This window comes from Pseudopipra pipra, chromosome 23 (assembly GCF_036250125.1).
Source record: "Pseudopipra pipra isolate bDixPip1 chromosome 23, bDixPip1.hap1, whole genome shotgun sequence".
In the NCBI taxonomy this organism is placed as follows: domain Eukaryota; kingdom Metazoa; phylum Chordata; class Aves; order Passeriformes; family Pipridae; genus Pseudopipra; species Pseudopipra pipra.
The window spans coordinates 5,994,809-6,021,080 of NC_087571.1; the positions used below are offsets into that span (position 1 = coordinate 5,994,809).

At 61.1% G+C, this 26,272-nt stretch overlaps 3 protein-coding genes and 1 long non-coding RNA gene across 9 annotated transcripts; 3 read left to right on the plus strand and 1 right to left on the minus strand.

Annotated features, from left to right (window-relative positions):
* Positions 1-468: 468 nt before the first annotated feature.
* LOC135402005 (junctional adhesion molecule-like) lies at positions 469-6,149 on the plus strand. 3 transcript variants are annotated; one of them, XM_064634657.1, is made up of 8 exons: positions 469-599; positions 2,421-2,469; positions 3,741-3,898; positions 4,269-4,494; positions 4,655-4,784; positions 5,137-5,191; positions 5,392-5,487; positions 5,662-6,149. In XM_064634657.1, the coding sequence occupies exons 2-8, from the start codon at positions 2,427-2,429 to the stop codon at positions 5,821-5,823; spliced, it is 870 nt and encodes a 289-aa protein (XP_064490727.1). In that variant the 5' UTR covers positions 469-599; positions 2,421-2,426; the 3' UTR covers positions 5,824-6,149. The 3 variants fall into 3 exon arrangements, with proteins under 3 accessions (XP_064490727.1, XP_064490728.1, XP_064490726.1); XM_064634658.1 differs by lacking the exon at positions 469-599 and having other exon boundaries at positions 2,355-2,469; XM_064634656.1 differs by lacking the exons at positions 469-599; positions 2,421-2,469 and having other exon boundaries at positions 3,674-3,898.
* LOC135402011 (uncharacterized) lies at positions 2,813-5,730 on the minus strand. The gene is made up of 2 exons (XR_010425010.1): positions 5,640-5,730; positions 2,813-4,769 (listed from the first exon to the last, which is right to left on the minus strand). It is a non-coding gene; the product is annotated as an uncharacterized LOC135402011 (long non-coding RNA).
* A 1,638-nt stretch (positions 6,150-7,787) lies between the features above and the next one.
* Positions 7,788-13,354, plus strand: SCN2B (sodium voltage-gated channel beta subunit 2). Of its 2 annotated transcripts, none has more exons than XM_064634659.1 (4): positions 7,788-8,024; positions 10,523-10,689; positions 10,849-11,059; positions 11,188-13,354. In XM_064634659.1, exons 1-4 carry the CDS (start codon positions 7,844-7,846, stop codon positions 11,385-11,387), a joined length of 759 nt encoding a protein of 252 aa, XP_064490729.1. In that variant the 5' UTR covers positions 7,788-7,843; the 3' UTR covers positions 11,388-13,354. The 2 variants fall into 2 exon arrangements, with proteins under 2 accessions (XP_064490729.1, XP_064490730.1); XM_064634660.1 differs by lacking the exon at positions 7,788-8,024 and adding an exon at positions 8,686-9,603.
* A 5,335-nt stretch (positions 13,355-18,689) lies between these two features.
* Positions 18,690-26,220, plus strand: SCN4B (sodium voltage-gated channel beta subunit 4). 3 transcript variants are annotated; one of them, XM_064634652.1, is made up of 6 exons: positions 18,690-18,857; positions 19,050-19,282; positions 22,014-22,177; positions 22,855-23,080; positions 23,321-23,450; positions 23,544-26,220. In XM_064634652.1, exons 3-6 carry the CDS (start codon positions 22,076-22,078, stop codon positions 23,635-23,637), a joined length of 552 nt encoding a protein of 183 aa, XP_064490722.1. In that variant the 5' UTR covers positions 18,690-18,857; positions 19,050-19,282; positions 22,014-22,075; the 3' UTR covers positions 23,638-26,220. The 3 variants fall into 3 exon arrangements, with proteins under 3 accessions (XP_064490722.1, XP_064490720.1, XP_064490721.1); XM_064634650.1 differs by lacking the exon at positions 19,050-19,282 and having other exon boundaries at positions 18,696-18,857; XM_064634651.1 differs by lacking the exons at positions 18,690-18,857; positions 19,050-19,282 and adding an exon at positions 19,295-19,664.
* The last annotated feature ends 52 nt before the right edge of the window (positions 26,221-26,272 follow it).

Here is a 26,272-nt window from a genome sequence, read left to right on the forward strand (position 1 = left end):
TGTGAACAGGGGTCCTTTAGCCCATGAGGTGCCTGCTGGGCTGGGGCTCCTGGCAGCACCAGTGGTAAAGTCCAACAAAGTTACTCAGTGATGCCTCATCAGGACAAGACCCTGCAGCAAGGATGGTTCTCTAACCAGCTCTGATCCCCAAAAACAAACCAGGGGGGAGCACAGGTTGTGTGCCAGGCACCTCTCCGTCCTTGCCTTCTCACATAGTGACTGGTCAGGTTGTTCTGCCACGGTGGAAGGGCAGGGGCTGAGCCAGTTTGTACCTGTGAGGTGTTTTTTCCTGAAGCTGCTGCATCCCCATCATCTCCTCTCAGCCAGGATGCTCCTGCTGTTGTTGTGACCTCTCTGTTGCAGCCCTTCCACATTCTGATTTGTTAATCTACTTCCTCTTGCTTGTGGAAGTGGTCACCAAGCTGGACCTGAGAGAAGGAACCAAGTCTGGCAGGAGAAATATCTTGCACATGTGATGTCAAGATGATTTAGCAACTGGTTCAGATACTCCAAATTATTAACAACCAATTCAGATACTCCAGGTTTGCCACTGAAGAGCCCTTCATGCAAGACAAGTTGACTGCCCCAAGCCACACTGGGTGAGTATTTTTCACCATAATATTTACTTTTGTTTGTTTTTTTTTTTCCTTGAAAAGATAACCAGGGAATCAGAAGTGCTGGAGATTCAGATGCCACGTGAAAAATAAGGGAAATGTGAAGGCTGTGTGATATCTGTGTCTTTTTTTTCCCCCAGTCTGTTTGCTAAAGGTGATTTGGATGTGTCAGCACCATAAAATAACAGCAGGGTGAGTGGGTGCTGTTTCCAGCTGGTGCATCACAACACCCACAGACTGGTGTGTGTCATGGGGGGAGACCCTGCAAAGATGTGTTCCCAGGCAGGACCAGAGTTTATTCTCAAAAACAGGGTAATAAATCCTGGAAGGGCTTGATGGCACATAAGGCCCAGAGCCTCAGTAGCTCAGCTGCAGGGAGCTTAGGAGGTTCTGAGCATGGAAATCCCGGGTTTCAGGGTGCTGAGGGCTGTTCTTTAAGCTGGCTGTTCTCTTGGCTCCTGTGTGGGGGTGCTCCTGGGAGGGTGCAGCTCTGCCTGTGTTTTTGGCAGTGTCTCTGGAAAGTGGGATGCTGTGGCCTCCTGCAGGGAGCTGTGCTGCCCCAGCTGAGCTCTGGAGCTGAGCAGGAGCAGTGCTGTGTTTGTAGGTCGTGCGTGCAGCAAACTGTGTCACAGCAGAGCTGCAGCAGTGCAGCCAAACCACAGCTCGTCCCTCCACCACCAGAAACCCGACCCCTGGGGGGGCCCTGTGCTTTGAAAGGGATTTGAGACAATTCCAGAAGGTGTGCTGCCCCTTTGCAGGATTTTTGTTTGTGGAAAAGGGGGGATGATCAAGGCCAGAGGGTTTTACATCTCTGACTGCAAAGCTGTAGTGACTCCCTCAGCCTGGAACAGACCCACAGGTACCCAGTACCTAATTCTGGGCCTGTAAGCCCTGCCTGAGGCTGGTGTAAAGATCCTCTCCCTTGCACGATGAAGCCACCGAGATGTCACAGATGATTCAGTTCTTGTCTTTCTGTTTCTGCAGCGAAAATGCCTGTGCTGGAAAACACGTGCTGGGAATGGCAGCCTCAAATCCAACTGCCACGTGCAGCTTCTCCAGGCAGGAGGGCTTCTCTCAGTAACTTTGTGCCCTTAACTGTGTTTAGCATTTTTGAATGGCCGTAGCTGGGAATCATGGAGCAGGGACACAGCAAGCAGGGTACTGACTTTGCCTTCCTTTTAACACCAGTTGGCACATCCCTGATGATGACAACCAATCCTTCCTTGGGCTGCAGGATATATCCACGAGGTGTAGAAAGGAAATGTCAGCTTTATTTTGAGAGATGTGCAGCAGGTCAGGCTGAATCCAGTGACCAAACATGGCACTGTCTGAACAGAGCCCAAGAGGCTCCAGCAGAACCTCTGTCCCTGTGCAGCACCCTGGGGCAGGGGGGTTAGTCCTGGAGGAGGGGGGTCTGTGTTTTTAGAACCAAACTTGTCTGATTCTGTAGTATTCAAAACATCCCACTGCTCTGTGAGCAGAGCTGACTCCTGTGAACATCTCTGCTCAGATGTCAGAGGCTCGACCCCAAACCACCGGAAAGATTCATGACTTAGGGGGAAACACAAAGGGGTTCAGGCTGAGCCCTTTTCCTCACGCTCGCTCTTCCTGTCCAGGGCTCAGAGCAGCCTCAAAAACCAGAGACCTGGTGTCTGCCATCTGTACTTGGCTGAGTTTCAGGCTCCCAACTTGAGAGGCTGCACATCAGGCAGCAGAGCCTTTCTCTAACCTTGAGCTGGTGGCAAGTTGTTGGTGTCCTGCCCCAGGGGAACCTGATGCCTGTGTCACATCTGCTTTTCTTTTCAGAGTAAGATGAAGGTGTTGCTGAGCCTGACTCTGGTGCTGACATGGCTGGGTAAGCTATAAGTTTTATTTGCCTTGCCTTCTTTCCCCTCTGCCTTTGCTGTAAGACCTGAGTACCAGTGAATCCTCTGGTCTCTGGGTGCTGCATCTTCCCTTCCTGCAGACCTCACATTTATATAGGCTTCGAACTGCAATGGCATCCCTGGATGTGTCCTGTACTTAGCCAGGCTCCAAGGCCTTGAAAGAAGTAGAACAGGTTCACCAAGTCTAAATACAGGGAAGGGCTTCCAAGGTATTGATTTTGGCTCTGCTCGAGGCAGCTTAGCCCTTGGTCTTCTCTGCTGGCAAGTATTTGTCATTACAGCTCTGCAGCTGGTCAGGACCAAAAGAACCTGTTCGGGAAGCACTTTGCATTTATTATTTAGAGGACATCAGACAAGCACTTGGTGCTTGGCCAGGGCCAAGCCCTCTGTGGCTCGTGGACAGGCTGAGCAGAGTGGCTCAGACATGAGGACAAGCCGACCTGTCAGAGCAGCTCCTCGCTGAATCAGCTCCCCTAGCTCTCAACAGAGAACTGCCAGAGCCTCAGCCTCTCCTTCTAGCACCAGTGCAGGCTCTGGAGCATGCAGGGTGTCTCTCAATGAGCTCCAGAGGCATTTTCTGGCCCACTTTTTTCACAGAATCGTTTAGTTTGGAAGAGACCTTTAATCCCCTTCCTGCTGTGCGCTCTGCAGCCCAGCGTGCCGGCAGCTGCTTCGTGCTGGTTGTGTCAGCTCTGTGCTCTTTGATCTTCCTCTCGTTTGGGGTTTTTTTTCCCCACTGTCCAGCTTCTCTAGAAACCCCAAACTGTAGTTATGTGGCCAGACAAGTACAAGCGCAGGTCTGGAGCCTGTGAGCAAAGGGGAAGGCAGCCAAATGGGCAGGTTGTGAAGGAGGAACTGAAATCCATGTGAAGCGGCCGAATTGCCCCTGGCCTGGCAGAGACGAGGGCTGCACAGGTTCTCCCAGCCAGTGACTCACAGGAACAGCCCTGCAGGAGCTGCAGGCTCTGGCTCCGAGGCGTTGGAGGGCTGGGGTTGTGCCTCCCGACTTCCCTTGTGCGCGGCTTGTCCGGCGAGCGCGGCAGCCCCTGGTCTGGGCTGGGAGGATGTGCTGCCCCTCATCCCGGGCACGCCAGGAGCAGGGCTCAGGGAGAGGCTTTGCCTCTGGACTGGCCGGTGCCGTGAGCCCCAGGCCCACCTGGAGAGGAGACACCGATGGGGACGGGCAGGCTGCACCTGGCCCTGCTCCCCGCACTCACCCTGCTGTCCTTGTCCCCGGCAGAGCGGAGCGGAGGGGCTGGCTGGGTGTTCACAGAGCCTCAGCTTCGAGCTAGCGCTGGGGACTCTGTGCTGCTGCAGTGCCACTTCCTAGACCTGGAGAACAAGGGCTGGACCGTGAGCAAGGTGGACTGGATACACAAGGCAGGGACCGGCACTCAGGTGGGTCGGGATCGGGGGGTGGGTGGTGGAGCGGGACACGGGGGCTGTGGCAGGGGACTGTGGGTGAGGCAGCTCTGGGGAGGATGTGGGGAAGCCTGTCTGCCTAGCCCGGGCCACGAGAGGAGGAAGGTTCCACGAGGGGAGGAAGGTTCCACGAGGGGAGGAAGGTTGCCGGTGTGGTGGTGGGACACCCCGTGGCCCCAGGCTGCAGGGGAAGCACTGCTCTGGGTGTGAGCCCGCTCTGTGAGCGGCAATTGCTCCGTGGGGAGAGGGAGAGAGCAGGACCTGAGGGCTCTTGAGCAGGGAAGGCTCACGGGGCAGTGCCCTTCCACTGGGCTCCCTTGACCTGACACTGCCTGTGCCCTGGCAGGAGGAGGTGGTGTTTTTTTACTACAGTAACCGCGGGGTCCCTGCGGGCCGCTTCAAGCACCGGGCACAGTGGGAAGGGAACCTCTCCCGCCGGGATGGCTCCATCCGGCTGCGGGACCTGCACGTGAACGACAGCGGCACCTACGAGTGTGAGATCCGGCTGCAGCTCAACAGCAGCATCTTCAAGAACCGCACGGTGCTGCACGTCAGTCCCCCGGCACAGAGAGGTGCGTGCTGTCACACAGAGAGGTGTGATGCCACTGCTCCCCTGCTCCCTCGTGCTGAGGGGCTGCAGAGAGCCTGAAGGCTCTCAGACCTGCTGCCACGGCCCTCCTGCAGCAGGGCCGGGGTCCCCGTGGTGCCATCCCTGCCTTGGTGTCTCCCCAGAAGGACGAGGGGCAGCAGGTGCCCAGGAGGCTGCACCCCTGAGGGACTCCGGGTTTTGGCCGGCGGTGGTGGGCTGTGGCTGTGTGGCCGTGGTGGTGGCGTTCCTGGCCGGACTCTGCGTGAGGAAGAGGTACCAATGCTGGCTCTGGGGTTATGGGGCTGAGCAAAGCACCTCCCTGCACCTCCCTGTGCTGGTGTCCCCAGCCAAGCATCACCCTGAGCTGCCCCGTGCAGGGCAGGTTCCCAGATATGAGGGTTCAACTCCCCCGGTGTGGGGTGCAGGCTCCTGCTGCCATCTAGTGTCACTCTGCCCTGGCCAGTCCCCCCTTGGCTCCCAAGCCTTCTGGGCTGGGCCAGCAGCAAGGATGGCCTGGCTGAGGCACGTGCAAAGGGATTCCAGTGTCCTGGGAGGGGGAGGGAGGGCCAGGAGGGGCAGGTGATGCTTCTCACTGGAGATGACACTGCTGTTGCCTTCCCACAAGGTTTGCAGGCAACACAGCCCTGGAGAGGATTGGAAACAGCAAGAGCAAAGCAGAGGTGAGAGCTGGGGCTGGAGGGAGCACTGAGGTCGGGTGTGTGGGGAGGCCAAGGGAGGGGATCCCACACTGGCCAGGCACGAGGTGCCATTCCCTGCCCAGACACAGCCGTGGCTCTTGGTGCCTGCCCTGAGTGGGGTCAGGCAGCCCTTGTGTGTTTGGGGACTGCCCAGTTCCAAACATCCCAATTCCCTCTTGCAGGAAGCACTTTACTGCTCAATCCCTGGAGCTGAGATACCCAAGGCTGAACAGGATGCCAAGAAGAAGAGGAGAGCTGAGGACACCTACATAACCATGGTGAGGAACAGGCTGGTGTGATCCCCCACATCACTGCCCCCTGGCCAGGGTCGTGGCATCCAGGCCTGACCCCTCACTCCCTGTGCCAGGCAGCAGCATCCCTTGCCCCCTTCCCCCTCCAAACAGCCCCTGGTACCTGTGGTGACACTCACACCCTGTCCCTTGCTCCGGCAGCACCCCTCCCACTGCCGGGAGAACGGAGTCTACGTGGAGCTGTCCAAGAGGATGATCCCAGCAGAATGGATGGGAGAGGAGAGACAAGGTGATGGACAAAGCCAGGAGCCCCACAGCAGACCAGAGCAGCCACTTCTCCGGGCTCCAGAGCAGGAGAAATAGCCGTGCTGGAAGATGAAGCCTCTTAGCCAGGTGTGTCCAGGACACCTTTGTCCCTTTGGGTGGCCAGAACTGGTGACACTTCACTGTGTGCTCTGTGCCAGGGCACTGCTGGGGCATGGCCCACCCCAGCTGTCTGCAGAGGATGAGGGGAGACCTGTCCCTCTTGCCCCCTGGTCTCTGGAGGGGGGGACAGTGGGCACAGCCTCCATGCTCGAGCTTTAAGCCTGGTCCTGAGACAAGGATCTCCAAGGGGGGATATGCAGCGGGGGCCATTATGGTATTATTCTGGAGATAATAAAACTCAGGGACTCTTCCCTGTTCCTGTCTTCGTTTTACCTCTTGCTTAAGCATGTGATGTCCAAAAGCTGCCCGGCCCAGGGCCTGGGAGCCCCTGCACCCACGTGCAGCCTCGCACAGGGCGCCTGCCCGGCTGGCCCCAGGGAGCAGTGAAGCCAAATGGGCCACAGAGGGGGTCCCTTTGCAGCAGGACAGGGGTGGAGGGGAGCAGGACAGACCCTGCAGGCAGTGTGTGTGTGCTCATGTCTCCCAGCCCCTGGGTGGGAGCACCCAGAGCACCCACCCTATACCCAGGACAGGCAGTCCTGGCAGGTGGGGAGCCCAGCACACCCCCCCAGGCCTCCAGGGCAGCATCTGAGAGGGTGCTGGCGCTGCTCCTGCTCTATATATAGATGTTTGACACCTCCAGGTGCGGAGGGAGCGCAGGGACCCTCCACCTCCCACCACTGCTGAGACTGCAGCGCTGCTGCTCCTCCTTGGTTCACGTTGACACCCTGCTCTCTTTTCCTGGAGGGAGGCAGAGGGATGGGATCACAGCAGGAACCAGCAGCCCGAGCTGGTTTTGGGGTGTTGGAGGGTCACATGTGACCTCTGCTGCCGTCGTGGGGTTGTGGGAGCTGTTGTGGCAGAGCAGAGTGGGCTCTGCCTGCCCAGCGTGCAGGGGAACTGCTGTTTGTGCAGTGAGGGTGTTTGCTGAGCAGGGTTGCTGTGTTTGCCCTGCCACTCTGATGCCTTCTCTCCCAGCTGTCCTGTTTCCCCTCCTGAGGCTGGTCAGGTAGCAGAGCCCCTCTGTGTCCCTGTTGCCCCATCCCTTCCTCCCCAGGTGTGTAGGAAGCAAGATGTGCCCTGGCTCCAGGGCATCCCTTGCCTTTCTCCCCACCGATGCTGCCTCAGCAAACTCCCCCTCCCTGTGTCCCAGGGGATGAGAACCAGGGCACTGAGCAGCTGCTGTCTCTGCCTTTGGTCCCCATGAGGCCATGTCAACCCCTTCCTGCTCCCACCTCTGCAGCCTGAGGCCAGGCTTGGAGTCCAGGGCCCAAAGACTTCCTTGTCCGATGGTGCCAATGGGATCAAAGACTTTCTGTAGCTCTGTCACTGTTGGGCAGAGCTTCCTTGTCCCACGGGCTGGGTGAGCAGGGCTGTTGCTTTGGGAGAGCATGCTGCTGGGGGGATGGCAGAGCTTGGCACCCCTGGGAAGCAAGGGAGCTGCTCTTGCAGTGGCCTGGGAGAAAGGAGGTGAGCAGGAGAGCTTTTACCTGCTGCAGGTAACTGTTACCTGTGGCAGTGCCACCTCCTGGGCACGCTGACCAGGCCGCTGTGCAGGCTGCCTCCTTGGGACCCTCTGCTCTTCCCAGCCTGGATCAGCCCCCTCCAGGAGGGCATTTCCAATGTTCCCGGGCCCAGCTGAGCAGAAACTGCTGCCGTGGACGGTGCGAGCGGGGCCGGTCACCAGCCTCCAGCAGAGCCAAGGGGACACATCTGCACGGCCCCACTGAAAGCAGGGGGGCTGCAGGAGCCGGGGGAACCCACCGTGTGACACAGCCCGCCAGGAGAGCACGGAGCTGGAGTTGCCAGGAGCTGTCGCCTGCAGTTCAGGAGAAAATTTTTCCGCCCTCCCACTCCGCCGGCTGCAATCCACCAACCACAGCATTTACTGCTTTTTTTCGCCCCAGCTCCGCTCCAGCCATATTGGGCTGTGGAAATAAAGCGGCTCTAATGTTATATGTCACCTGCAAATAACCCGGGCGTTCGAAAAAAAAAAAAACCCTCCACCACCACCTCCAAAACCCACGCCACCACCACGTCCTCTCCACACACAAAAAATCCTCCAAAAATGAGCCCGGAAGCCTGGCTCCCGCAGCCCACCTTGTTCCTCACTGGCCTCACCTTGCTGCTCTCGCTGGGTAAGTGTCTGACCGGATGCCCTTGCATGCAGCCAGCTGGGGAGGCACCCCCCTGCCTGGCCAGGAGCCCCCCTCCCCACACCCCGGCCCGTGCCGGCGCGGGGAGCCAGCGCTGAGCCGCAGGGATGGGCACGGAGGTGGTCCAGCATGCACCCTGCAGAGAGCCACCAGCCAGGGTGACCTGCTTTTTGGGCAGGGTGGGGGGTTATGCTGCGGCTGCATCTTCTCCTAAAGCCAGCCGTGCATCCCGCTGGCTGGCCGCTGTTTGCATGCCGGGGAGAGGAGGGGGCTGCCGCGGGCACGGGGGCTGCGCCTCGCCGGGGAGGTGGTGGTGGGTGGCTGCGGTGGCTTGTGGCTGTCCTTGGGGTGGTGGCTGGCGGCTGGGGGAGCGGGCACCGGGCTGGCAGTGCTGCACGGGCCGGGGGGGGATGTGTCCCCTGCGTCCTGCCCCGCAGCCAGCAGCGTGTGTCAGCAGCTTTGGGTCGGTATCGATCGCGAACGGGAACGCATCACTTCTTTGAAGTGCTGCTCGCGCTGTCCTGGAGCTCCTGATGGGCTGCCTTACCCCTGAGGAGGAGAGAGCCTGGGAAAGGAGGATACAAAACCTAGCGAGGTCTGCTTTAGAGGCTGCTGTAATTTTACCTCCCTGGGCGCAGGGTGCAGCGTGACGGAGCGTTTGGGAGCCTGCGCGGCGCCGAAGGACGCAGCCTGGACGGTCGGTCCCGGGGGCTTTAGGGCCTTCTTCCCCCACCTCTGCTGTCCCCCAGTGCTGGGCAGTGGCAGAGTTTGGACCCACACACGTGGGTGCTCCCAGGGCACATGCCCACCACGTGCTGGCTGCCCGTGAGGACCCTCTGGCTGCGGTGCAGCCCTGCCAGGCCGTGGTCTCCCCGGCTGGGGCGACAGGATTGCTCCTGGTGGGATCTCATCCCCCTGTAGAGCCCTGGGGGCACCCTGAGGGCACAGAACAAAGCCAGGTCACCCGACTGCAGGCACACATTGTGTGAGCAGTGCTCAGACAATGACTCCATGCAGGGACACCCCCCTAGCCAGGCCTGCTGGGACAGACCAGCTCCTGGCTCTTCTCTCCCACCCCTGAGAGGTTTTCTTGGAAGCATCTAAAGCTGTGATGGGGCAGCAAGGCTGTGGCACCGGCTCAGGACACTTCTTCCTTCCTTGGGTGCTGTGACTCGTCCCCATCCCTGTCTCCCTGAGCCCCGTGGGAGCCCCCCCTGCTCTGGGGGTGGATGGAGGGTGCTCACCTGGGCTGCCAGCACAGCAAGGAGCGTCTCCAGGGCTTGGCCACACCTGAGGGCACCCCCTGCCCCCAGAGAGCTTCAGGGTGCTGCGGGTTCACACCTTGCAGTGAGACCTGTGGCTTGAAGCAGCCGTGTCTGCGGCTCGGGAAAGGCTGTTTTCCCTGGCTGCAGAGCCTGGCCCCTTTCCTGCCCTGCTTGCAGGCGGAGCGGAGTGGCCAGCGGAGCAGCCTGGACATGCCTCCAGCTCGGCCGCAGGGCTGGACTCGGCAGCACCTCGGGAAGAAGGTTTGAGAGCAAAGAGCAGCAGCCCAAGGGGAGAGGTGAGGTGATCCGAAAAGCACCTGGTGGTGGCGGTGTCACTGTCCCCACCCTGTGGGATGCCACAGGTCCCTTTTATCATCCCCTCCCTCCCAGGGCTCTCTGTCCCCATGTCACTCAGGGCTTAGCCTCGATGTTTGCAGCCAACTGGCTGCACAGGAGCCTGTCCCCTTTCCAGGCTGCAGGCGCTGGGTCTGGGGTGCTGCTGGGGCAGGCAGCACCCCAGGGGAGCTGCAGGGATGGAGTTGAGCAGGTCGCAGACACCCCATCCCTGTCCATGTCCTAGCTCTGTCCTGCCCTGGGAGCTGCACCAGGTACTGCCCTGTTTCTCTGCCACAGCCAGGCTGGAGAGCAGGGACTGGCCTCATTCCCCCAGGAGTGACCCAGATCTCACTCTGGTCATTCCCAGCTGGAGAACCCTTGCGTGGGCACTGCTGGGAGGGGGGAGCATCTGCATTCCCCCTGCAGCCCCTGGGGCCAGCCCTGGCAGATCCCAGCCCTCGCTGCCGTGCTGTGTCCTGCTGGGAATGAAATCTGATGAGCGCAGCCATAAATTTCAGGGCGGATGTGGCGCCGGGCCCCGTGTGCTGACACTGCATCCAGCCCTGCACGGCGCTATGGATCCTATGGATCCTGCAGCAGGAAAGCCTCGGGCACCGGCAGGGCTGGCTGCGAGTCAGCAGGAGTCAGCACCGGGCACGGCACTCAGGGGTCATTGGCCCTGGCAGAGCAGGGATGATGCTCTTCCTGTCCAACCAAGGGACTGTGCCAGGGCTGGGGCTGCTCCCCTTGTTGCCTGTCACTGCTGTGTGAGGAAATCCCACTCCTGGCTGGATGCAGTGTGCACGGATGTGCCCAGAAGGTGATGCCAGGCCCCAGGGTGAGCTCTGTACCCCTTCCTAACTCCTCTGCATCCGGCAGCACCCCCGGGACTGGGCATGGAGGTCATGGCCCCTCCCACCATCAGTGCCTTGAATGGCACCTCGGTGAAGCTCTCCTGCACCTTCAACTCCTGCTACAAGGTGGAGAACAAGCAGTTTTCCCTCAACTGGACGTACCAGGAGTGCAGTAACTGCTCGGAGGAGCTGGTGAGTCTCACTGGGGCTGGGGATCAGCTCCAAGTAGTCGTGTGTGTCCCTTGGGGTCCCGGGCAGGGCAGCACGTGCAGGGAGGGGGGTGCCCAGCCAGGGAGGGAACACGTGGGGTGCCAAGCGCTGTCTCACCTCCTCTCCCTCTCGGCTGCCCAGTTCCTGCAGTTCCGGATGAAGATCATGAACAAGCAGCTGGACCGTTTCGGGAACCGGGTGGAGTTCACGGGGAACCCCGCCAAGTACGACGTGTCCTTCACCCTCAAAAACGTGCAGCTGGAGGATGAGGGCATCTACAACTGCTACGTCCTGAACCCCCCGGACCGGCACCGGGGCTACGCCAGCATCAGCCTGAAGGTGCTCACCGAAGGTCAGTGTCCCCTCTGCAGCTGCCTCGGGCAGGGTTTGCTCCCTGGCCCTGGGAGTGAGAGCCCTGCCCGCTCCCAGCTGCTCCCAGGGGGTGGCTGTGTGCCCTGAGCCCGTGCCCTGTGTCCCCAGAGCCCCCGAAGCACGACTCGACGGTGGCTGTCATCGTGGGCGCCTCCGTGGGCGGCTTCTTGGCCGTGGTGATCCTGGTGCTGATGGTGGTGAAATGTGTGCGCCGGAAAAAGCAGCAGAGGCTGAACACGGACGACCAGAAGACGGAGGAGGAAGGGAAGACAGACGGCGAAGGCAACCCGGACGAGGGCACCAAGTAGTGCCCCCCTGCCCGCCCCTCCCTCCTCACCCCTGTACAGCGTGACCCTCTCGATGTGCTTCCCAGAGCAAGGATTTCTGTCTCCCCAGAGCATCCCTCCCTCCATCCAAATACCCAACCCAGCCTGGAGCAGGGCGCGGAGAGAAGAAGGTCCCTGGAGCCTGGCCCTGGTGGGCAGGGCTGGGGAGGGGGGCTGAAGCACATCAAGGCTGCCCTGAGGCTGAGCTGGGACCAGCCTGTCCCTTGCTGAGTGCCAGAGTTGTGAGGAGGTGCTGGGGACAAGCTGGTGTGGGAGAGGGGGGACCGGTGTGGTCCCCACACACAGAAGGACTTGAGGAGGGGGTGCCAGGAGGGGCAGAGGGGTCTGGGCAGCCCCGTGCCCAGTTGTCTGTGCTCTGTCCCAATAGAAAACATGAGCTGGGGCCAGTGGCCCCCTGCCCTTGGGGCCATGGCTCGTCCCTGAGGTGTTCCTGCTGTGCCTGGGGCACAGGCAGTGGTGTTCCCATTCCCAGGAGGATGCCAGTAGGCATCCTGGTAGCTGCTAGTCTCCTCCTTGCAAGTTCTGTGTGCCAGTGCTGAGGGTGCTGAGACAGAAAGCTCGTGCTCCTCAGGGACTGGCCCGGGCTGCTCGGAAGCTGAGGGCCAGGTAATGACCATGAGCCCACATGGTGTTTCAGAGCTTTGCTGTGTTTTGGAACCACTAATGGCTCCTGGTTTGCAAGGGACGTACCCTTCTGCCTCCTGGGCTATTTTTGAGTCTGAGCATCTCAGCCAAAGGCGCTGGGCTGACTTTTTTGTGGTCTTGGGGAGGGCAATTGTAATGGAAAATGTTCTGTTGATGTGTCAGACTGAGGTGGTGGGGAGCGGCGGGGTGAGGCTGCTCAGGTCGAAGAGCTGCTGGAAGAAAGAGGAGATTTTGGGCACTTGCTGGGAAGGCACAACAGCAGGCCTGGAGTTAGGACCTCTCTGTCACCCTCGAGCAGCCCTGTCATGCTGAGACTGCCTCCTCCAGCCTCCCTGCAGAGCACTGCACAACCCATAACTGCCATGGCAATGCACTGCCAGCGTGCCCAGTGCCACCTGCCTCACTGGCAGGTGAGCTGTGGGGGCTGGAGCACACCAGGGTCAGGCAGGCAAGTGACCCAGGGCAGTGTCCCCTGCAGCACCACGCCTGGGCTTTCCTTCTCCCGTGGCAGGCGGGACGTGGGGCAGAAGAGGAGCAGTGCATGGAGCCACAGGGGACACTGCCCAGGGCCAGGTGCCAGGGGTCCTGTCACCCACGAGCAGCACTGCCAGGGGAGAAGGGAGACTTTTGCTGCGTCCCTGGGTAGGTGCCATCCCGGCAGTGCCACAGGCAGTGCTGTCAGCCCCGGGGGTGAAGGGACAGCCATGTGCTCCCTGCTCTGCCCCATCGCTTTCCGCCCCGGCCCCACGTGCCCTCCCCATCCCGCTCCACCCCGCTGGGCTCCCACGCCGCTCCTCTTCCCATCTGCAGCAGGAATGTGCCATGTCCCACACGTGGCTCCCCCTGTCCCGGGAGGGCCGGGCTGAGCCGCCTGTCCCGCACTCCCCACACCCAGAGCTCCCTGCACAGTGCCCGCGGTGCTCCCGCACCGCCTCTGCTGGGGCCGGGCTCCCGCGGCTCCACGTGGGGCTGAGCCGGCAGCTCGGCAGCCAGAGGCCTCCGAGCCTTGCACATGACCAGTCTTGCATCTGCCTTTCATTTCTTTCGTGCACTATATCCTTTGGATTGCAACTTGCCAATGCATCTGTATGTACATAGCTGTACACAGCAGAGAGAGTCTGCAAATATAAATCTCTACACACAGGAGGGGCTGGAATTGCTCGTGGTGTGGCCTTGGGTTTGCGCCTTCCCGTGGGCTTCTCTTGCCAAGTGCTCTGCTGAGTGTAGGATGTTTTTATTGCTCTTTGTACAGTCAAACAAACAAAAGAACAACAAAACACAAACTTTGCACTCGATGCTTTTGTGCTGCTGCCTGGAGGGGCAGGACAGGTCCCTCATCTGCTCTGCCTGTGGGGATGAGGGGGCTCCTGGGTGGAGCTCGGTCCTGCTGGGGTGCTTTGGGTGCTGAGGGAGCCCAGGGCAGCCTGTGTGTCCACAGCTCCATCCCTGGGAGCTGCCACAGAGCCAGGGGCAGGTGGGACAGTGCTGGGGGTGGGAGAGTGGCCAGTGCTGCCCCAGCCTTCCCACACCAAGACTTCAGGGGTGCTCAGCACCCACTGTGGGGACTCCAGCTGTGCCACAGGGACCTGTGCCCTGCCAGCTTCCCCACCTTAGCTCTGCAGAGAGCTGGGGTTGACAGCTGCTCAGGGCTTGGCAGGTAAGGCTCAGCAGGCTCCAGCAGAGCCCAGGGCATGTGCTGGGTGATGGACACTCGTAACTGGGCTGCTGTCCCACTCAGCAATCCAGCAACGCCGTGTGGATGCTCTGGCACAACTGGGGCACATTTAATAGGCACATCCATCAATTTGCCCACCGTGGAGACAGGAAGGGAGCTCTGACAGCCACCCTCTGTCCTGTCTCTCCCTGCTGCCCTTCAACCAGGGCCGCTGAACACCAGTGCACCCCAATTCCACACACGGGCAGGGTCAGGCAGCTGCCCCTACACACCTGCAACCACCTCTTTCCCCGACCAGTGCTGCCCTCCTGCCCTGCCTTACCCCCTCCCCAGCCCAGCTCCCAGCAGCAGGGTGACAGCCAGCAGTGCTGGCGGGATGGGCTCTCCCAGTGTCCCTGCCTGCCCAGGCATGTGCCCTGGACACCTCACCCTGTGCCCGGCCATGGGGTCAGCGCTGCGGAAAACTCCCACCTCCCCACAGCACCTCTCCCTCCCTTAGGAAGGGCACCCAAATCACCTCCCCTGTCCTGCTGACACAGTCCTGCAGTGCTGGGCTGGTGCCGGGGGGTGCAGCCAATTGATACCTGGCCCATGGCAGGGAACAACTTGGCTGTGCAGTGAGGAGCAGCTCTCTGGAGGACAGCACGGGGTTATCACCCCACCCAGCTCTGGGGGGTCAGCCACAGGCAAAGGGGATGGGGGACCCACAGCTTGGTGCTTTCAGGACACCTCTTGGAATGTTGCTGGCAAAAAAACTCGTGAGGAAGGCGAGCACGGTGGGATCACAGAGGAGACCCCGTGAGACACGACAAGGGTGAGTTCTCATCGCCACAGGGGACCAAGGGCAGTGACTGCAACCCCCCAGTGCTTCTCCAGAACCAGGGACAGTCCCTTTTACAGAGCACTAAAATTTCCTTGGACCAGGTGGGATTACAGGTGTTAAAGAGCAAGAGAAGGGTCTGGAGGTGATGGGGAACTCTGCCTGGTGCTGTGCAGAGAGTCATGGGGGACTGCTGGGCAGCCTCAGGGGGAGCCCGGAGGCACTCTCCCTGGGATGCTGCCCTGCTCCTGGGGCTGGGAGAAGGGGACCTGGGAAGGGGACAGCCTGGGACTGTGAGCTCCGGGGTGCTGAGGGGTGTGAAGGGCAGCCCTGAAGAGATGGAGTGGGGAGGGTTCAGTGGAGGTGGCCTCAGGCTGTGTCGGGTCAGAAGAAACTTTCTCCTGGGACACAGGAGGGTTACCTCAGTGATTCTTGCAGATGCCTCTGCAGTGGCTGCCGGGGGACACTGCTGCTCTTTCCCTGCTTGTTTAAAGGGCCCGTGAAAGGGGGTGAGGAACCCGTGCACCTCCGGAGGCAGCCGGCTCTGCTGGCAGGGGCGAGGAGGCAGCGGGCAGCACAGCGCTGGCAGGGAGAAGGATGCAGGGAGAGGGGAAAGCATTGTTCCGAGGGAGAGCTGCAGGCAGGGGAGAGCTGGAATGACAAAGGCAGCCAGGTACTCACCCGCAGTCTGTTTGCCCGGGACCTCTCAGCTCCCAGCCCGGCGTGTCAGTCCCAGCCAGGACAGTCTTGCAGAGTCTGATCCCTGTGGGTGCCTCCTGCCCACTGCCAGCTCCTGGGCTGCCAGGCCACCTTGTCTTTTAGAGGTCACAGCCAGAGGACCTTGCAGTAAATATAAGGTGCTGATGGGAAGCTCTGTTCCAGCGTTGCCACCTCCTCCTCCATCGGCAGGAGGGCTCTGCCTGCTCCAGGTCCGGGAGCTCAGCATCCTCTGGCTCAGGGAGCTCTGGGAGGGGGCTGGGACTGTCCTCCTGGGGCAGCCCCTGGCAGGATGCTCCAGGGCAGCTGGGGCCAGCGCTGCGCCTGCTGCATTGAGCTGGGAGGCTGCAGCCCAACTGCTCTGCTCAGCCCTACCTGGTCAGCACCCACGTGGAGGGAGGCAGGAGCCCTCCTCGGAGAGCAGCAGCCTGGCATTTTAACCCTCGAGCTCCAGCAGTGCAAGGTGAGAGGGACTGAAGGTACGTGGACAGCCACTGTGACCCCCTCCCACAGGCTGTGAGCCAGCTGGCAGCACCTCTGAGCCCTCCTTCCTGTCCCCCAGGGAGGTGACAGTGTCCGAGCAGAGGGTGCTCAGCTTCCCTGAAAGCAGACACAGTATCCTGGTGCTGGACTCAGCAGAACAAGTTTCCGCTGAGCCGCAGGAATGCCAGGTCCCATGCTGGACATCAGCACAGTGCCAAAATCCCGAGGCCAGCTGCTGGGAGTGCCCTTCCTGGCCGTGGCATTGCTCGCCGGGGCTGTGGGAGAGCAGAGCCTTTCCTGGCCCGCGGCAGTGGCAGATGTCTCACGAGATCAGTGGGCCGGGGAGAGCGGCTGGAACTGCCAAGTGTGACAGCTCCATCAGGCTCTGGTGACAGCCAGCATCCCACTCTGAGCCCTGGGCCGTGTGGCACAGCTGGCCCTGGGCGTGCAGGGCAGCGGGCAGTGGGGCACAGGGGCTGCTGCCTCTGCAGAGATGCTCAGCAGGGAAGTGTGGCTGCAGGAGCGTGTCAGCACGGAATAACTGGGTACACACCTCCCCAGTGCGCCCCATTTGTGCCAGTGCTCACAGGAGCTCTTTTGTATTCAGTGGCCAACCCTTGCAGCCAGGCGGTGCTGCTATTCCCAACCTTCCTGCCTCCAAAAAGATTTAGGGCTCTGCTGGCGGGATTCCTGAATGACAGCTCGGCCAGATGACAGCTGGGCATCCTAACTTGACCCATCATTTCGGAAGCAAACTTCACAGACAGGTGAGCATCCCAGGAGGGGGTTCTTCACACCTAGTGGCCTTTCCCTGCACCAGGGCAAGGGTGCTGCTGTTCCAGGTCCCCAGTGCTGCAGGTCTCCGTGGTCTTGTTCACTGGATACTGGAGATTCCAGCCTCAGACTCACCTGCACCTGTGACTCCGGCCCCAGCAGCCATCATGACAGGCATCATTTGCAGGGGTAACAGGCATCCCTTCACCCCTTCAGACCTCTCTGCCTCCCCTCTCACAATTTGTGATGCTCCAGCAAACGCAGTGCTCCTTCTCCTGCCTTGGCACAGTGCCTGCCTGGTCACCCGTGCCTGCAGCTCCGCTCACCTCTCTGCATCCATCCCCTCACTGCATCCATCACCTCTGTGTATCCATCCCCTCCCTGTATCCATCCCCTCCCTGTATCCATCCCAGCCACCCGCCAAGGCACCTTCTGCTGCATCAGCAGTGCCGTGCACGCCGCTCCCGCAGCGCCGGCTGCCAGCGCTGCCCGGCCCCGCTCTGCCTGTACTTTTCCTGTCTCTGTTGCCAGCTCTGCAGCCCTAATGCCTCAACCCACAGGCACTGCTGGCATCCTCTCAGGCTCCCCTGGGACGTCCCCGTGCCCTGCAAAGCCTCCTGCCTCTTCCCTCCTGCTTTGTGCTGCTGGCCAGGTGGGCGGGAGAGCGAGCTGCAAAGGGGCTGGAGTGGGGATGAGGAGACTCAGCGTGCCCTGAAGGTGCCAGGTCGTGGCACCCCGGACATGGAGGCAGCATCCCTGCAGCTGAGCTGCTCTCACACCCGAAAAGAATTAATCCAGTTTGAGGAGCCATGCTGCAGTGACTACCAGCAAGGGAGGTACAGCCTCAGCGGGTCCCTGGGATGAGCTCTGCCGGGACGTGTGCCGTGTGCCACCAAGGACTGCAGCCCCGAGAAACGGTCAGTGCTGTTCCTGCTCCGTGAGTGTGGCAGCACCTCCCCCCCTTCCCCCTCTGCCTGTTTTGGGATGTGTCACCTCCCGCAAACGCCTGCTCTGCACAGGGGTTGGTGTCTAATGGACCAGGGGTAAAGCTCTGCCCGAGCTCCTAATGGAGGTCCCCCACCGCCACCTCTCAGGCTGTGGTCGGCTCAGGGCAGCTCTAATGGATGTGGCGGCGAGGAAAAGGTTGCTGACACATGAACTTAAGTGCAGCCAATTATTCCGGAACAAGCTCACGGTGAGGAAAATAAGTTCTCAAAGTGTTCCCTTTGGCACAGGGTGGGTCCTGCTGTCCATCAGTGTCTGGCTCTGCATCCCCACCTGTGTCTGCTGCCTGCCTTGGGGCTGGGAGGTGTCTTGGGGCTGGAGGGCAGAGACACGTGTGCTGCCACTCCGCTGAGATGCCCCGAAGGAGAGCTGAGCCCCAGCCTTGTCCTGTTTTGTTGTCCTGCTGGCAGCAGCAGGGAAGCCACCAGCCCAAGTGGCACTTTGGCCCCTTCCAAAGGTCGCCCAGGGCAGCACCAGCCTCGCATTCCCAGGCCGTCAGAGAATTGTTAAGGCTGGAAAGGCACTCTGAGATGATCGCATTCAACTCTTATTCCAGCACTGCCACAGCCACCACTGAACCAAGTCCCCAGGTGTGACATCCACATGTTTTTTGAACTCTTACAGGGTTAGTGACTCCAACACTGCCCTGGGCAGTCTATGCCAGTGCTGGACAACCCTTTCTGTGAAGAAATTTTCAACCTAATATTCAACCTAAAGCTCCCCTGGAGCAACTTGAAGCCATTTCCTCTTGTCTTGTTACCTGGGAGAGAGAACCCGACCCCCACCTGGCTCCACCCTCCTGTCAGGGAGATGCAGAGAGCGAGAAGGTTCCCTCTGAGCCTCCGTTTCTCCAGGCTGAGCCCCCCCAGCTCCCTCAGCCGCTCCTCGTCAGACTTGAGCTGCACACCCAGCTCTGGACACGCTCCAGCACCTCAATGTCCTTCTAGCGAGGGGCCCAAAACCGACCCCAGGATTCGGGGTGCGGCTTCATCACAGAGGGACCGTCACTGCCCCGGTCCAGGATCGCTCCCGAATTCCCCGGGGTGGGAGGACGCGCGGGGCGGGGGAGCGCGGGGATGCGCGGGGGGATGCGGAGGAGGGCGGAGGAAGGCTCACCGCAGCCCCGCCCGGCGCGGCCCCGCCCGGCGCCGCTCGCCCTCCGCGGGGGCGGCCAGAGCCGGGCGCTGCGGGCAGCAGGGACCGCTCCGCGCCGCACAGCCCCGCACCTCCCCGCACCGCGCCGCAGCCATGGCCCCGGGCTCGCCCGCCGCTCGCCGCCGCGCCGCGCCGCGCCTGCTGGCCGCGCTCCTGGGTAAGGGGCGCGGGGGGCTGCGGGGACCCGCTCCGCGCCCCGGGGACCGCCCTCGTCCTGCCCCCTCCCCCGGCTCCCGGCGGGGACCTCGTCCCGGGGACCCGAGGCGGGGGGACCCCGCTCCGCGCCCCCCGCCCGCCGCGCCCGCGGGGATGCCGCCCGCGGGCGATAACGCCGCTCTCCGCTCTGCAGACGGACGGTCCGGGGGATAAGTCACTTGGCCAAGGTGACTTCGCAGCCGAGCCCGAGCTCCGAAGTCCCGGCTCCGGCCCCTGCCCTGCCCGCACCAGCGCTCCCGCCGCCGGCGCTTCTCCTGCGAGCACTGCGGCTGCAACCCCGCTTTGCCCCGCTCCTGCGCTGCCCGTGACCGGGGGATGGCCGGGGGAGGCCATGCACTGCTTCAGCGCCAGCACGCCCGCCGACAGGTCATTGTCTCAACAGTTCATTTTGTACGACAACCATTCGCATGCGCTTGGCCCCCGGCGCGGGGACGGACCCCGCGCTGCAGGGGCCGCTGCTTCGGAGCATGATGCCCAGCCCTGTGCCCGGGGATGCCCGAGATTCCCCCGCCACAGGGTGCGGGGAGGTGCTCGCAGCCTCCCCTCCCCACTGCACACCTGGGGCCGGTTCCAGCCTCCCGCATCAGCCTCACGCACCCGCTGCACTCCTGCTCCCGCGGGTCATCCTCGTGCCGGCCTGGAAACAAGGGCTGGATGTGCAGCGCTTGCTACTGGGAAACTCCCTTGGGAGGCGTGTTAGAGGGCATAGTTCTTGAGTTTAAGGGAGCTGGAGACGCAAAAAAGGCATGTAAGTACCTGACTCCCTGAAGGATTTGGGTGGCAGCACCTGGTGCCTCCTCAGACGGGTGCAGTGCAAGCTGCTTGGGGCATGGGGCTGGCACTGGGGTGCTAGGAGAGACTTGGAGATGCTGGAGACCGCTCAGGGATCTGGGGTTCAGGGTGTGGAGGTGTGAACCCCGTCCCACAGGTCGCTCAGGTGGGCTGGGAGCTGGCAAGGGAGGTGGGAAGGGGAGTGCTGGGCAGGTCTGTGTGTGGGTTTCAGGAATGCCGTGCTCCTCAGGGAGCGGCAGCGAGCTCCTGGCTGCACCAGGGAGCCATGGCACGGCCCCTTCCATTGGTCCCAGCCCCACAGGAAGGGCAAGGGCCATGTGTCCTGTCCCACAGCACCTCACACCTGGGCTCCAGCTGGCCTGGGAGCTCCTTCCTTGAATCCCTCTGGAGAGGAACCCGGCCAGCCTGCCAGGCATGGCTTGTGCCTGTGCCAGGAGGTCACGCTGGCTGCTCTGGCAGTGAAAGTTTTTGCAGAGCAGCTTTCCCACAGATGGTGGTCCTGGGTGAGCACGTTGCTCAGTGGCTCTGGGACCCCTCACCAGGGGCTCACCCACTACAAGAGCAAAGAGCAGGCAGCCAAGGCAGGAGTGGCTGCTCCCCGCTTCCCTTTGGCTGTCTCTTAGGGAATGCTGGTGCCTGCAGGCATGGAGGGAGCCTGGAGCCCCCAGGGGTGGGGGGGGTGGCCCTGTGCACTGAAGGCTGGGGTTCTGGTGGTGCAAAGTGCAGCAGATTTGGGCATATGGAAAAGTAACACTGGCAGCTGGTGTGTGGCAGGTTCAGTCAGTGATCTCCCAGCGTGTTTTCCTCTGTGCTTTATTTAGTGGTAACATATCAATTTTGTCTTCCTGAGACCACAGCGTGACAGGAACAAGGTCAGCCTCAATTTACCCCACACATTCAATTCAGATTATGTCCATGACGTTCTAACAGTGGCAGACAGGATTAAAAGTGTTACAAGCTGCAAGGAATCATCTTTCCTGTAAGTAAGTGTCCGCCTGCAGCACCTTGCCAGCTCAGACACACCTGCAGAGACAGGCATCCCTCTGCCAATTCCCACTCCAGGCAGCAGCACGATTCCCCCCGGGGCACTCCTGCCTGTGAAGTCCCCTCTGTAGCATCCCCGGGGCTGGCCTTTGAGCCTGGCAGCTGCAGGAGATTCCATCTGGTGGGGAGCCACTCCCTGACGTTTGCCACGGCCTCTCGAGCAAAGCGAGGAGTGCTTGTGTGTAAAGTTAAATAACTCCTTCCCTGCAGTGCTTGCAATGCAGCACTGCAGCAGGGCCCGGAGCCCAGGATGCAGGGCTCTCGGGCTTGGCTCCGGCTGCGACGTGCCTGGGGAGTTGTTAGCACCAGCATGTGTGGGAGAATAAATCAGCAGCCCAGGCGGCTGCAGAGATGGGAATCTGAGGCTGAGGGCGGTGTGTCCAAGTTACGGTGTTGGAGGAGCCGGGGATGGGCTTGTAGCTGTGGAAAGGGCTGTGTCCCCCCTGGCTTTGGTGTCAGAGTGCCCAGGGAAAGCTCCACAGGGGTGGCTGAGGTCTGGGCAAGGGGAGGATGATGCTTTGCTGGGCTGTGTCACATCACAAACGGGACGGGGCCGTGGTGTGGTGGGGATGGGGAGCGGCGCTGCTCCTCTGGCCAGGAGCAAAGCATCCCTGTGCCCCCGGAAAGGATCTGTGTGGACACTGCCCAGTGCCCAGGGGTGTGATGCCAGTCCCCGTGTGGCACCCCGCGAGCTCAGAGCTGCAGCTGGGCTCGTACCTGCTCTTCGGTGCCTCTCTCCCTGCCTACGGGGAGGCGAGGGGCAGGAGAGCTGCGCTCTGCAGTTTGAAGGTCATCTGCCAGCTCCAGAGGGAGCCGAGGCTCCCGGCTCCCAGGAGTGAGGGTGCTGCTCCGGAGGGTCACCCAGAGCCGTGCGGGCTGCGGGAGGGACGGCGGGTGGCAGGCGGCCAGGACAGCGGCGCTAATTACTGCTCCAGCTCCTGCCTGAAGAACAGAGCTCTGCTTTGCTTTGGCTTTTTTCCTCCCCCTTCAAGGTTCAGCCGAAGGCCTGTGGATAACATGCAAATCAGGGCTTTCATTTGTGCGCTTCACTCGTGGTGATATTATGGTTCTCTTTGAGCCCGCGCTGCCCCCGTGGGTGCCAGCCAGCCTCAGGTCCTCCAGGAGCAGGTCCCCTCTCTCACTGAGCCACCCTGGTGCTGGGGACAGGCACCTTCGCTCCTGCCACGGCAGCCTGCCCTGCCAAAGGGGACGAGGGGTGACAAACCCGTGCCCTCACTCTCTCCTCCCCTCTCCCTGCCAGGTTTGCACGTCTTCGCCATCGCCTTCGCCTTGGAGGTGTCGGTGGGGAAGACCAACACTGTGATGGCTCTGAATAACTCCAACGTCCTGCTGCCCTGCACCTTCACCACCTGCATAGGCTTCCAGGACCTGGTCTTCACGTGGTATTTCAACTCAACAGAGCTGGTGGGTGGCTCTCCTGGCTTTGCCTCTCCTTTCCTGGCAGGTCTTTTTGTGCTTCCCTGGTGCAGACCAGCACTGTAGTTCTCAAAGCTCCCCTTCTCCTTCTGCAGGGGCTTGTCCCCCCCATCTCTCCAAGTGTCACCAGCTCTGGGGGGGACAAGGCTGTGCAAACAGGGCAACTCAAATACCCCAGCACATCTGTGCTTTTGGCACAAAGCTGTTCTACATTTGCTGCTGCCCACAGGCTCATTTATTTTCATAAATTAGCTGTTCAGGTGCAGGTCTGCAGTTTGGGCAAAATATGGTTAATTTTCTCCTCCTTCACTTGCTCTGTAATACTAAAGCTTCTGTACAGATTTGTTTCCTGCTGGGAATATTCAGCTCCTCAGCTCCTTAGCAGGAGGGCTGGTTTGGAGCAGCTCTGGCCAGCAAAAGGGCTCTCTCTGCCAGGGTTTCCCCCATGTTTTAGATGCTCTGCACCATCGCTGCAGAGCAGGTCAGATTAATCTGCTGTCTCCCAGTAGGATGTGCAGCAGGTCCCCCTCCACAGCCACTCCTGCTTTAATGGGGTGTCCTGGGACTGTGCGTGTCTGTGTGTTCGGAGCTGGGGCAGGACATCCCCAGGAGAACTCCAGCCTTTCCCAGGAGCCCAGCTGACCCCACGCCCTGCACCCCTGCAGATTTACCAAGGCAAGATAAAGAACAAGGCCACGGAGCCCACCCTGGTGACCCGCAACCCGCGGGTCGACTTCGTGGGCTCGACCACCAAGAAGGACCACAACATCTCCATCGTCCTGAACAATGTGGAGTTCAGCGACGCCGGCAAGTACACCTGCCACGTCAAGAACCCCCTGGAGAGGGGGGCACAGCACAATGCCACCATCTTCCTCACCGTGGTGCACAAGAGTGAGTGCTGGCCGGGGTTCCCCAGAGTGGCACTGGGGTGGTGGAGATGCCAAACTCTGCTGACCCCCTCCTTGGCTCACCCTTGTGGGGTGTCTTTGGAGGTGGTTGGCATCCCTGAAGGGCAGGGCTCGTGCCCCTCTGTGCTGTCGTGGAAGGGGTAGCTGCCTTTTTGGGGTGGGATGTGCAGCTGGGAGCTCCCCACTCCCCTCCCGAGCCCCCTCAGCTCCTTCTCTCCTGCAGTGGTGGAGACAGACAACACGGTGACGCTCATCATCGTGGGCGTCGTAGGGGGGCTCATCGGCCTCCTCGTCCTCTTCATGCTCATCAAGAGGGTTGTGCTGTTCATCATCAAGAAGACCCAGGACGGGAAGTGAGTGGGGGGGTGCTGCCCTGAGCCGGGGCTGTGGTGAGAGGGGTCAGGAGGGGCTGGGGGCAGTCAGCTGGCCGTGTGATTTTCCCACAGGAAGGAGTGTCTGGTGAGCTCGTCAGGGAACGACAACACCGAGAACGGCCTGGCTGGCTCCAAGGCGGAACAAAAAGCACCACCAAAGGCATGAAGCAGCAGTGCCCGAGCCCAGCCCACCCCGCAGGGGGAGCCTGGGCAGGGGACGAGCCTTTCCCTTTTGTTTTCTTTCCGAACTGCCAACGCTTGAGACATGTTTTTCTTACACACGTGCCTGCAACCTGCACTGCTTCTCGGAGAAGGCTTCGGCTGCCACGGGGACTGGGAGCTTCTCGCGCGCTCGGACTGGGAGGCTGCTGGGGCAGAGGGAGCCGCCTGCTCCGCTCTGAGCCAAGGCAAGAGGGTGCCGGGCAGGCAGGGAAGGGCCCGGGGGCTGGGGGTGCCCTGGTCTGCAGCCGGGCAGCTGCTGTGCCCGGGGGTGCCGGGAGGTGGGACACTGTGGGTCCCAGTGTTCCTGCAGGGTAGAGGCTGCGAGGAGCAGGGGGTGTCTCGCTGGAGGCTGGGGGGGCTGGGAGCTGCCTGCTTCATCTAGAAGGTTTCTAGAGCGGAGCAAGGATGCACAGAGCTGGCTGTAGAGATGGAGTCTCCTGCTGCTGCTGCATCTCCCGTGGGTCCGGCACAGGATGGGAGGAAACAGGGCTGTTGTGGTGGGGCTTGGCTTCAGCTCCCCTGTTAAGCATTCGAGAACCAAATCGCTGAGAGGCCCTTTGCTGTGCCTCAGGTCCTCCCCCAGCAGGGCTGGGGGGAGCAGTGGCTGGGTCTGGCTGTGTCCTGGAGTCACTACTGGCCCGTGATGGGGTGAAGTGTCACATTTCACACTGGCTTTGCCCCCGTGCAGGGCCATCCCTGGGGGCAGCAGGGGCTTCTCCCCAGGCAGCCGTGCTGGGAGCACTCCCTGGGTTTGTGCTGTCCCCCTCCCCTCTTTCTGAAGCTCGGCACTCAGAGCAGCCATGCTCTTGATGCTGATGCCAAGGCTGGACTCGTTACGTGGATATTTTTATATCAGACTCTGGTGGGAAAGCAGCCGATTGTGTTGCCCTTTCACCCAAGGAAACCTGTGGCATCCATCTGCCAGGCAGGGAGGGGGCACAGTCGGGCCCTGGCGAGGGGGGCCGGGCCAGGGCTGTGCCACTGGCCCACTGGGCGACCTTGGGCAAGTTGCTCTGCCTCTCCATGCCTCAGTTTCCCCATCTGTAAAATGGGGATAATAATATTGCTCTACCTCACGGGGTGGTTGTGAGGCTTCCGTGGCTAACGTTGAGACCCTGGGATGAGAGGTGCCACAGAAAGCCAGAGGGTCTTTGTCAGTGGACTCAGGCAACCCAGCCCCCTTCCCAAGGGTGTGAGACACAAAGTGAATGAGCTGATTCTACAGCTGAGATTGACAGTGTCCTTTACAGTGTGATTTGTTCCCTGTTTCTCCTCTTTGTGGGTGTCTGACAGTGAAGCTGCAGGACAGGCAGCTCCCCATCCCCACTCTAATTTGGGTGAGCTGAGCCATGACTTCCCTGGCTGCAGGGGCTTGTGCCCTGACAGAGGTGCCAGAGTGGGAGGCAGGCAAGGATTTGGTGGGCCAGGCAAGAAAGGAAAGGCTGGGTGCTACCTTCTCTGGAGATGGTGATGTGGAAGGCAACTCGGAGCCTTTGCCAGGTGCACAGCAAGCTGACCACCCCAGGCTGGAGCAGGGCTGTGTGCTGGGACAGCGGACAGGTAGTGGCACCTGGCCCCCGGAAGGTTCCCTTGGCTGCTGGTCAGACGTGGGAGTCGGGATCCTGGTCCCCTCCCTGAGGGTCTGTGGGACCCTCAGGCGAGTCAGTTCTCTGTGCTTCAGGTTCCCCATCTGTGAATGGGGGGCAGTGAGCCTGAGTCCCTCCCGGGAGGTGTGAGGTGAGGTGCCCTGCGTGGCTGTGCCATGGTCCTGGGTGGAGGGCACTCTGATGCCTGGTGTTGTGACCTGGGGTGGAGGGCACTCTGATGCCTGGTGTTGTGACCTGGGGTGGAGGGCACTCTGATGCCTGGTGTTGTGACCTGGGGTGGAGGGCACTCTGATGCCTGGCACTGTGACCTGCCACCGCCGTGTGTGCCAGCCCGGGAGGAGGTGTGAGACCTCCCAGTCACCCCAAGAGAACCCCCGGCCCGTCCTTGGAGGAGCCCTCCCGTGGGAGAGGACAGCGAGGGGAGGGAGGGAGGGAGGGAGTTTTTTTAAAGAACTATTTTTAGCTGTCCTAACCTGTTGGCCTTTTTTAGCCGGTGTGTGTGGACGCAGCTCCACTTCCTGCCGGATATGCAATGCTGCACTATGCATGGATTACTCCTCTGGCTTGATGGAAAAAGTCCACATAAGCAGTTTTTGGGAATGTAACTCCATATGCACACGGGTGCTGCACGCAGAGCAGGGGCCCCGGGGGAGCGGGCTGTCTTGGGGGCTTGTGCCAGCACCCTGCTCTCCCTGGGGCTTTGGGGGGTCTGCAGAGGCGTTCCAGGGCACACTGGGGGTGTGTGCTGCCACAGACATGTGTGTGTATGAGCATTTGTAAATCTGAGTGGGAGACACCTGCGTGTAAACACAGGATGTGTGTGCGACAGGCTGCGTGATGACTTAACAGCACATTTTTGCACTGTAGAGGTTTAGTTAGCTTTGCCTTGAATGAAATAAAGTTTATGTTTACTAGAGAAACTCGCTGTGGTTTGGGTTGCTGTGGGTGTCTTGTTTAGGTCTGTGAGGGGAC

Excerpts from the sequence above, each read along its gene's own strand:
- SCN2B (XM_064634659.1), top strand. The coding sequence starts at position 7,844 with ATGTCACCTGCAAATAACCCGGGCGTTCGAAAAAAAAAAAAACCCTCC. Across the intron at positions 8,025-10,522 it reads CACCTTGCTGCTCTCGCTGG|CACCCCCGGGACTGGGCATG; the intron begins GTAAGTGTCTGA and ends TGCATCCGGCAG. Across the intron at positions 10,690-10,848 it reads GTAACTGCTCGGAGGAGCTG|TTCCTGCAGTTCCGGATGAA; the intron begins GTGAGTCTCACT and ends TCGGCTGCCCAG.
- SCN4B (XM_064634651.1), top strand. The coding sequence starts at position 19,409 with ATGCCCGAGATTCCCCCGCCACAGGGTGCGGGGAGGTGCTCGCAGCCT. Across the intron at positions 22,178-22,854 it reads ATTTCAACTCAACAGAGCTG|ATTTACCAAGGCAAGATAAA; the intron begins GTGGGTGGCTCT and ends GCACCCCTGCAG. Across the intron at positions 23,081-23,320 it reads CCTCACCGTGGTGCACAAGA|TGGTGGAGACAGACAACACG; the intron begins GTGAGTGCTGGC and ends TCTCTCCTGCAG.
- LOC135402005 (XM_064634656.1), top strand. The coding sequence starts at position 3,674 with ATGGGGACGGGCAGGCTGCACCTGGCCCTGCTCCCCGCACTCACCCTG. Across the intron at positions 5,192-5,391 it reads ACAGCAAGAGCAAAGCAGAG|GAAGCACTTTACTGCTCAAT; the intron begins GTGAGAGCTGGG and ends TCCCTCTTGCAG. Across the intron at positions 5,488-5,661 it reads AGGACACCTACATAACCATG|CACCCCTCCCACTGCCGGGA; the intron begins GTGAGGAACAGG and ends TTGCTCCGGCAG.